The 9,932-nt window shown below is 39.8% G+C and overlaps 1 protein-coding gene and 1 non-coding gene across 10 annotated transcripts in view; both read right to left on the reverse strand.

Annotated features, from left to right (window-relative positions):
- The window catches only part of Ttll5 (tubulin tyrosine ligase like 5), a 316,364-nt gene that overhangs the window by 165,055 nt on the left and 141,377 nt on the right, over window positions 1–9,932 (reverse strand). For all 9 annotated transcript variants that reach the window (XM_023702383.1, XM_023702377.1, XM_023702375.1 and 6 more), the window contains 2 exons: window positions 4,347–4,504; window positions 2,798–3,104 (listed from right to left, as the gene is read on the reverse strand). In XM_023702383.1, the coding sequence (XP_023558151.1) occupies window positions 2,798–3,104; window positions 4,347–4,504 (465 nt within the window). The remainder of the gene's footprint in view (window positions 1–2,797; window positions 3,105–4,346; window positions 4,505–9,932) is intronic.
- Window positions 5,724–5,826, reverse strand: LOC111813395. The gene has a single exon (XR_002818671.1). It is a non-coding gene; the product is annotated as a U6 spliceosomal RNA (small nuclear RNA).

Consider the following 9,932-nt stretch of genomic DNA (forward strand, 5'->3'; position numbering starts at 1 on the left):
TAAAAAATGAAGTTTTGTTACTTATATATTTTACCAATATTACATATTTCCTATGTGGCCCAAGAATAATCTCTCAAATCAACAAGACTTAGCAAGCCAAAATTTTCGAAACAATGACATCAAACTGAACTTATTTGTCAGAACCAACAGGCTGCATGCATCAGCACACGACACACACACGGAGGCTCTGCCTGTAGTCTCATACCCTTGCCTTCTCTCCCCCCAGGGCTCTTATGGCCATTGGGATTCCCCACGGCCAAGGGGCAGCTTCAAGAAACGTAGTCTGAAATCCACTGATTTACACTAATACACTCTGCAATGACAACAGTTTACTCAATGAAAGTGAGATCCTTAAGATTTATGAAAAATAATTTACTTCCATCACAGCTGAGGAGAATGTTATTGCTGGAAAGGAACTCAGAATACAGTCTGGTGCTTTTCAAATATTCTATTTTCAATTTGCTGGACTCTTTTTTTACCCTTCATGAAATACTTTGAAAAACCCCTATCCAGCCCTATACCTTGGCTTGACAGAAAAGGAAACTGAGACCAAAAGAGCTGTTTGACTTGCCTGTAATCACATAATCAGCTAGAAGCACTAAAAAGACCAGAGCTCAGGTATGCTAAGAGTTGGGAACTATTCTCATCCTCCACACCACTATTCCAAGCCCGAGTGCTCTCCTCCCATGTCCCAGCGCCATGTCCCAGCTCTTGGTATATGATCCAGCCTCTACTTTTGAAAATGAAGACCATCATACATAAATACCTAAACTTTCTCGGTTTTCACCTACTTACTGCACTGGCCCACAGACCTTGCTTTCTTACAGGAAGAGATTCCCCTCCCCTTGGCCTCTTTCCACCTTCCTCTTAGGCCTGGTTTCTGCCAATATCCATTTCTGCATCTCTAATCCTCGGGCCATCAAATCCTTCAAATCCTATAAATAAGTTCCAGAATGCCTTTTTTTTTTAAAAAAAAAAAAAAAAAATCACTTCCTCTTAGCCAGCTTACTCTCTGATGAATTCATATCTTCCTCTCATTGCCAAAGCCTTCTGAAAAAAGTTACTTCACACGTGCATTTTTCTTATTTCCTCAGCCCACAATTCTTTCACTCTCACAGTTGATCCTAGGTTACAAAGCCAGGAGTTTCTTCTCCTTAGCCTGCCCTGGGTATGCGAGACACGCTATAGCCTTGAAACACTCAACTTGCAGCCTTCACTGTCTACTCCTTCCTACTTGTAAGCTATCTGCTATTTCTAGGTTTTTTTTTACTGACTTACTCATTAAGCAGCAGTATTTCTCAAGACTCTGATCTTTTCCTTTTCTCCATGTTTATGTTTGCTGAATTAAATGGACTCAACAATCTCATCCATACTGAAGACTTTAACTATTAACTGTGTCCTGCTGAACCTTGACATAAAAGCTATATTTTTACATTGTTCTCATGTCTCAAGGGTAACCCATAATTTCTATCATGAAACAATTCCTAGGCTCCTTGTATTGGCTGATAGCATTATCCCACTGCCGCATGTGGAACACGTCTCTGTCAACCTTGTTATACAAATTACCTAAGTCCATCTCAGTTCCTCCCTTTCTACAGCCACTGTTCTTGTCAACATCTGCACTTTCCTGGCTCTGAACAATTCTCACTGTCCCAAACTTACCTCTCTGTCTTTAGTTTGTTTCTTCTTATCAAGTACTGTCCCACAATGCAACCAAAATTTACTTTCTAAAACAAGATTTAACTCTATTAAAACTGTTAAAAACTGGGGTGGGGGTGGGGGGAATAAAACCCAAACAATAACAACCACCACCACCATCCCCAGGCTCCTCATAAGGTCTATAATCAACCAACATCCAGCTCGTAGTCTTATTTCTTGCCTACTCCTCTGTCCACATAACCTCTACTCTAGTCTCTATCTTGTAACATGCCCGGCTCATTCCAATCTCAGGACCTGTGTACGTTTCGTTCTACCTGGAGGGCTCTGCACCTTGGCACTTTCATGATTCAACATGCAGAACTCACCTCACAACTTATCTCAGGCCTGATCCCACAAATTCAGTAACCTCTCCTCAATGACATCTAAACACTACACCATTTGGCTTTGTCTTACTGCATGTCTTGTGGCCTGAAATTACTTTTATTTTTTATTATCAGTTTTCGCTGCCAGACTATAAGCTCCCCAAGATTATCTGTCCCCAAAATAATATTCAGGCTACTATAATTCTTGGCACAAAGCAGGTTCTCAATAACTATTTGCTCAAGGACAAATAAATGCCTATACTATCATCCCTGTGTCTATTTCACCTCTACCTACTGCTTTCCCCACACACCTGTCACCCCAAGTGTCCTGCAATCCTATTCATCAGTTGAGGCCTTGTTCAAATGCTCTCCTCCTCGATGGCTTTTCTAATCCTCTCATGCTTCTTCCTGTATTCTAAGCCTATTTTACTCCAGCGGGAGGGAGTCGGAGCCCTAGTTCTGCAAGATCTCTCACAATCAGCAACATGCTGTCTGAGTGCCGTATCTCATCACTTTGTGCTCTCTGACTGACACTAATTCCGACCACCTATCGTTAGACCAATGAAACCTGGGTTGGGAGAGTGGGTGTACTGTGGACAAACTTAGCCTCTCTTGGTTCAGTTTCCTTCACAACAGCAATGTCTAATTTCAGTCATTAGTTCACAGAATTTCTGTGACTACTACATGCAAAGGACAGCAGAGTCATTAAAACAGTACCTGCTACCCAGGACACATCTAGTCTCGGTTTTACTACTGTAACTACTAAAGGTACCTACCTTAGATTACCGTTATCTTGTAGAATCTGCATCAGGTTAAATTTAGGCTCTGGCTCCTGATTCTCAAGCTTGCAGCACTGTTCACCTTTACTATTCCACTCAGGAATGTCTATGGAATTTTCTTTGGGTGAATTTTCTCCCCCAACAGTCAGTGGGGGTGCATATTTGCCTTGGTTTTCTCCAGAAGACCCTGCAGACTCCTCCTGGGAAGCTTCCTGCTCTTCATCTTCATTGTCTAATGTTGCTTCTTCCTCCTCTTCACTGTCTGTCTCAGTTTTACCATTCATTTCAGCTGGTTGGGTAATCACTAAATGCGAAGAATCACTAATGTTGCTGAAAAAAGGATTAAAATTTCCTCTCTCCCAATACCTTCCTTTTATCTTTTTAAGTAAAAACCTAACTCCAAATCAAACAACAAACAAGGAAAATTAATAGCAATTACATGTTACTCTTTAATCTTAAAAAAACTATCAGTGATCTGCATTAGAGCTGATATTACTTATGACAATGACTCTCACAATTTAAGACAACCCCCCTACCAACTACCAAGAGAAAATTGTATCAAGTGTTACAGGTTTTTAGAAAAGCACCCTTTCTGGGGGTGCCAAAATCAGGGGAATAGGCTTCAACCCTCCATCAATTCATTGTTTTTCTCCACCATTGTCTTATAAGTTCTACAAGAAAAAAGACCGTATCATTGTTATGAAACCCAAATGAGTGCCAGGGAGATGGCTCAGTAGAGTAAGTGCTTGCCTGACAAGTGCAAGGGCCTGAGTTCAATCCCTGGTTCCTCCAAAAAAAAAAAAAAAACAAAAAAAACCCCAAAAAATCCATGGTAAAAAAAAAAAAAAAAAAAAAAAAAAAAAGAAACCCAAGCGACTAACAGGTTGACTGATGCAGGTGTTCTACAGGATGGAAGCAGGGGGAAGAAAGCAAGTCAGCTGATCACTTAAAAATGGACCCGGAAGAATCTTAAGAGAATTCCCCGTGTCTAAAATACACCACCCAGCACTTTCAAAGGATGACTGGACTTACACAGTCACCACAAGCCCCAACGGCAATGCTCAGCAGTCCATGGAACTTTGGCGAACCCTATTTCTGAAGATTTAGGTATCTGTACGGTGGCAGAATAAGAGCCTAGACGTGTATGCCTCAGCTATGCCTCAACACATGTTATGGGATGGAAAGTTCAAAAATTTATAATCCTGGGCTGGTGAGATGGCTCAGTGGTCTAAAGCACCTACTTAGAACAAGCTCAGCAAAGCACAGGGACTGCGGTTCAATCCCCCAGCACCACATGCCAGCCAGCCCCGCCCCCTGGTGGGCTGAGCTGGCCACACACACACACACACACACACACACACACACATAAATAAAAGATTTAAAAAAAAATTTATAATCCTTTCAACATTAAGTTTTAGAGAAAAAGACTTTTCATAACAAAAAAGGTGTGTTTGATTAGAAAAGTTCTGACTAATTAAATTCTGAGGAAGATGCTGGCTAACTCAGTCTGGCAGAGTGCTCACTACAAAGTTTGGTGAGCAGGTACCTGGATATTTTGGCCTCAGTGTCCTCAATCTGCTATTCCGTCGTCTACGTTTTCGGACCTCCAGAGACAGGAGTTTTCTCTCATAAAGGGCAGCATGCAGCTTGGCCTTTGAATTCATACTCTCGATCTTCAATTCTGGCATTCCATCAGTGGTCATTCTGGAAAAAACAAGATGGCAGCGACAGCTTGCAATTGAGTCCAGGGCTCAGCTTGACAAAATTCTGTAAGCACGAAGACTGGGTATGGCAACGCTGATAAATTTGAAAGCCTGGACTGACAAAGGAGAATGTGGGGATCTACAGTACTCACTAACGGCCTATCTGAATTTGTGACATGTTCTGAACAAAAAGTATCTGTAGACAATGCTTAAGTACCTACAACCATTTAATAATATTACTTATTAATTTACTGGCTGTACAGTATCACTACCTAATAAAAGAATATGTAACTGGAAGATATCAGTAACGTTTTAATTTTTAAGCTGCATGATGGTAAGAGGTGTTTATTTTATTGCTATTAATTATACTTTACTCAAAAATACTAAATTTTTTTTTTTTTTTGTATCGGGTATCGAACTCAGCACCTTGCACTTGCCAGGCAGGCGCTTAAGCCACTGAGCTATATCTTGGCTGTAATATTGTTTTGATGTATACAATAAACTGAGATCTGGCAGAGGGTACACTGAGGGGGAGACAGTGGATAATCTATTTATGAAGTACCAGGCTGAGACTTGCAGGGGAAGCATCTCCGTGAAGTTACCAAGACTGGGGTCTTAAGCATCCCAACAAGAGGACCTACCAAGGCTCTGGCCCTTATTTACATGTTAGTTGGCTTTTGGAGGAGGTACAAGTGGCAGAACACCTCCAGGTGTAGAGTCAGAAGTTAGTGTCAGAGGCACAGACAAGGGAAGGCAGGCACAGAGGACAAGATCAAACTCAGGTCATGGGTGAGAAGTGGGATGGGAAGAGGAGGCTGGTAAGGGCTATAGGAAGCACTCAAGTAAGAAAAGTCACAGACCAGCTGATCTACAGCAGTCCAGTCCAGAAAAGGCCTAACATGCAAAGACAACCAGGTCATGAAAGAGAAAGTGGGGTCTGGGTAATTAGGTCAGAAAGAGAAAGTGGGGTCTGGGTAATTAGGAGGACCTCAGTTAGCATCTGTGAGCATGTGGCTAACCGTGCACACTCGGAACTCAAGTGCTAACGTGGGACTGCTAACCCGGCTCTAGAACACAAAGCGTGGTCCTCGTGGAGTCAAGGCAGCATCCTGACTCCCCTGGGAGTTTTCAGCTTCTGAGCAAGATGGAAATGCCATGTCTTTTAGTCTGTTCAGGTCTTTTTTTCCTTCCTTTCTTAGTTTTTTGTTTTTTTGTTTTTTTTTAATATGGAACACTTCGCGAATTTGCGCATCATCGTTGTGCAGGGGCCACGCTAATCTTCTCTGTATTGTTCCAATTTTAGTTTGTGTGCTGCTGAAGCAGTGAGCATTCTTTTTTTAGTTTCTTGAGACAATGTCTCACTATGAAGTTCTGGCTGGCCTTGAACTCACTATGTAGCCCAAGCTGGCCTTGAACTCACAGTGATCCTTCTGCCTCAGCCTCTCAAGTGCTGGGATTACAGGTGTATACCACCACCCCCAGCCTGTTCAGGTCTTTCTGAGAGGGACTTTTGAGTGGACAAGGTGAACATACAGAATACTGTATATACTGGAGGTTTTCTCTTCAGAAAAAGATACTGAGCTAAGACCAGAGAGGATATTAACACTATGGAAGAAATGGAAAGCAAAATGGAAAGGACTTTCTTTTTTTTTTGAGTTGAGGTCTAAGTTGTTCAGGCAGGTTTCAAACTTCTTAGTTCAAGCAATCCTCCTGTCTCAGCCTTCCTAGTAACAGTGATTAGAGGAATGTACCAGGTACTCAGCTATTAATAAACTTTAAAAATAGTTGTAATCTATTTTTGTCATAGCCCTAAAGACTGAACCACACACACAGAGCTATGAAAATAGACATTTAGACTATTAAATAATATGAGAAAGAAAACATTTTATTTAACAATCATCCAAACCATTCATTTAATAATATCTAGTCAACCTAGTCAAATTTAAAAATCATATAAACAAACATAACATCTTTATCTTGATGCTCACAAACATTCCTCTTTCCAAAGCCATGCCTTTAAAAACTTAACATGATCTGAAACTAAGTTTAATGTTGTGGGTCATTCTAATCGAAGGGTGAAAGTGAACTAGGTCTCTAATATGAAAGCCCAGTGTTATGCTCATGAACCACGTCCATTATGTAAACAAAGGCCTCCCTGCCTATGTTGTCAAGAGCATGATTTCATTGGAAAGAGGTTTTTTTTGTTTTGTTTTGAAGGATATTATTACTCAAAAGCTGATAAAAGACTTCTGAAGGTATGAATCCTAAAAGCTCAGGTATCTGGAGATACTACTAAGAATTCCTTCCCTATAGGTATTTAAAGTGTCAACCGTGAGCTCAGAGACACAGATAAATCCTAAGTAGCATAGAAATGGGATGCTGGGAATCGGGAATGAGTTCTCAGAAGGCATGCACGGTGCTTCTCTTGCCCGTCACCGTGTCCATCACGCTCCGAGCCTGCCCAGCACACAGATGGCATGGCATAAACACGGCCTAGGGAACACTTCCATTATCTATGAATAACCTGTTAATTCCTTTTAGCTACATCTATTCCATGTTACTTTCCAACATTTTATTATGAAAATGTTTAAACAAAGAGAATGGTTTAGCAAATTTAAGTGAGCATCCATGTACTTAGCTACCAGCTTCCTACAGTGAACAATATTTACTGTACTTGTCTTTCTGCACACATACACATCCGATCCTCCTCTAGCAGTGCCTGCTTTGGCAGCACACATGCCAATCCTCCTCTGTCGGACCCAGGAGTCCATTTACTTTTTAAAGCACTTCTAAGTTGCAGACAAACATCAGTGCACTGTCTCCTTAAGGTCTGACACGCAAACCACTACTACTTAGAATCTATATTTTATTATAGACTTTGTAACCTAAAACTTACATATAGTGAAATATACAAGTGCTAACTGTACCTTTAGTGAATTTTAACAAATGAATACAATTGTATAGCTTAATTCTATTATTATCATCTTAGAAATTTCTCTTGTCCCTGCCCAGCCAATCTCTCCCTTAATACCTTAAATGCAAGCATTGCTCTGAAGTATTTGCCATTTAAGTTTTGAACAATTTAATACTTTATACAAATGAACTGTTCAGCGTGAACAGTTCTTGCATTCAGCATAATCTGCCCACCATGTGTCAGTATTCATCCTTTCTAATTGCATGATCTGAATGAAACACAACATTCAGAGAGATTATTCTTTTATTTTTGGACACCTAGGCTGTTTCAGAATATTATGAATAAAGTTACCGTGAACAAATCTAAACTATTTTGTGATTATGTTTTTTATTTTTTAATTTTTTGGGGGTAACAGTTTCAGAATGGAAATTGCTAGGTTTTCTCACAAATGGCCAGACTGGGTCTTAAGTCCTTATCTTAGTTTATAGTACTAATGCCAATTTACTATATGGACTACATGGTGAGACCTTGTCTCAAAAAATAAAAAATCAAATAAAACCCAACTTCTCAGGAGGCTGAGGCAGAAGGATTATAAATTCAGGGCCAATCTGGGCAATTGAGTGAGAACCTGCTTTAGGACACGAAAGTAAAAAGAGCTGTGTAGTTTAGGGGCAAAATGCCACTGAGTTTGATCTCTAATAGCCCCACTGCAAAGCTCAACAGTTTCTATAAAAAAAAATTTACTAGAACAATGATTATGATTATTCCTCCTTTATCTAACATCAGTAACATTTAACATATTTTATTACATTTCTTCCCAAGCACTTTATATTTTCCAAATGCTATTATAAATAAAATTTAAAATTTCATTTCCCAATTATGGACTTGCAATATATTAAAATACAACAGATTTTAGCAAATTGATCTTTTAAGATATTGGCATATGCAACTGTATGTTCTCAATGGTTACTTCGTGGATGTCACTTGACTATGTCAACTAAGAAGAAAGAGGAGATTTTTGTTCTTCTTTCCAATCTGTAGGCCTTTTAGCCCCCGCCATCTTATCAGGCTGTCTAGACTTTGAATACAATGTGAATAAAAGCACTAAGAATGGACACTTCACCTTATTAGGGAGAAATTCTTTCAACAGTTTACCAGATATGATGTCCCCCCCTTTTCTGTTCAGTACTGGGGACTGAACACTGGGAGGCTCACAAACTAGATAAGCCCCTACCACTGAGATACATCCCAGGGCCTTGCTTTTTATTATTTTGAGGCAGGGTCATACTAAGTTGCCGAGGTTGGCCCTAAAACTGCAATCCTCCTGCCTTAGGCTCCTCAATAGCTGAAATAACAAATGTGCTCTGCCATGCCTGGAACAGTGTTCAGAGTTTTCATATAAGACCTTTATCACATTGTTTCTGATAAGCTTGGAGTATTTTTCATAATCTTTTTATTTTGGGGGAGGACTGGGGATCGAACTCACGACCTTGTGCTTGCCAGGCAGGCACTGTGCTGCTGAGCTATATTCCTGGCCTTCACAATCTTTTGAATTTCATCAGCTATAATTTTTTCAGGGAGAAGTTATCTAATGAAATAATTGTTTAGTTTTTTTTTTTCCATACTAGTGTAAATTATATTGAGTACTTTTCAAATTGGGAAAAGAGCTTAATAGGCCCCTAGATTCAGTTCCCAGCAATGCCACTCCCCCCAAAAAACAACACTAAACCAACTTTGCATTGCTAGGGAAAAAAAATCTGTTGTATGTGTTATATTTTTCATATTCTGGCAGACTGACAGGTAGATTCATCATTCATTCTTTCTTTCATGTAGACAGATCTTGCTAATTTACTCAACTTCTTAGGCTGGGCTCAAGCTCCTGGGCTCAAGCAATCCTTGTGATTCAGCCTCCTGAGTACATGGGTCTACAAGAACATATTGTATCTAGCGTAACAGAAATTGTGTATCAAACCTCATAAAAGGTATTAGCTTCTGATTATCTTTTCAAAATGTCTATCAGATTTTTTAATAATCTGACTTTCTCACACTAGTCTCACAAAAAAGAGGAGGAAAGTATCCATTTTTGCATGTTTGAAGGAGTTTGTGTAAGATTGATGTTACTTTTCCTCACATGCCGGATAGAATCAGTTTCATATCAGTGAGTCTAGAGTTCTTTGTAGAAAGTTTTTTGAAATCAAATTCAATTTTCTAAAGAATGCTCTTCAAAATTTCTATCTCAGCTTTTGTCATTTTGGGTAAATATTCTCTCTCTCTCTCTCTCTCTCTCTCTCTCTCTCACACACACACACACACACACACACACACACACACAGAGAATTTAATCATTTCATCTAACCATCAAAGGAGCAGAAAGGGCTGTTAACATTAAGTAGCATTCTCCTACTTTCTGGGTGTTTTGTATCTGTTGAATCCCTAGTAATACCTTCCCTTCTCTATCTGAACTTGGTACAGTAGTTAGTGTTCTCTTCTTTTTCCTCAATTAATTTACTTGAAG

This window comes from Octodon degus, unplaced genomic scaffold (genome assembly GCF_000260255.1).
Source record: "Octodon degus isolate 3935 unplaced genomic scaffold, OctDeg1.0 scaffold00007, whole genome shotgun sequence".
In the NCBI taxonomy this organism is placed as follows: Eukaryota; Metazoa; Chordata; class Mammalia; order Rodentia; family Octodontidae; genus Octodon; species Octodon degus.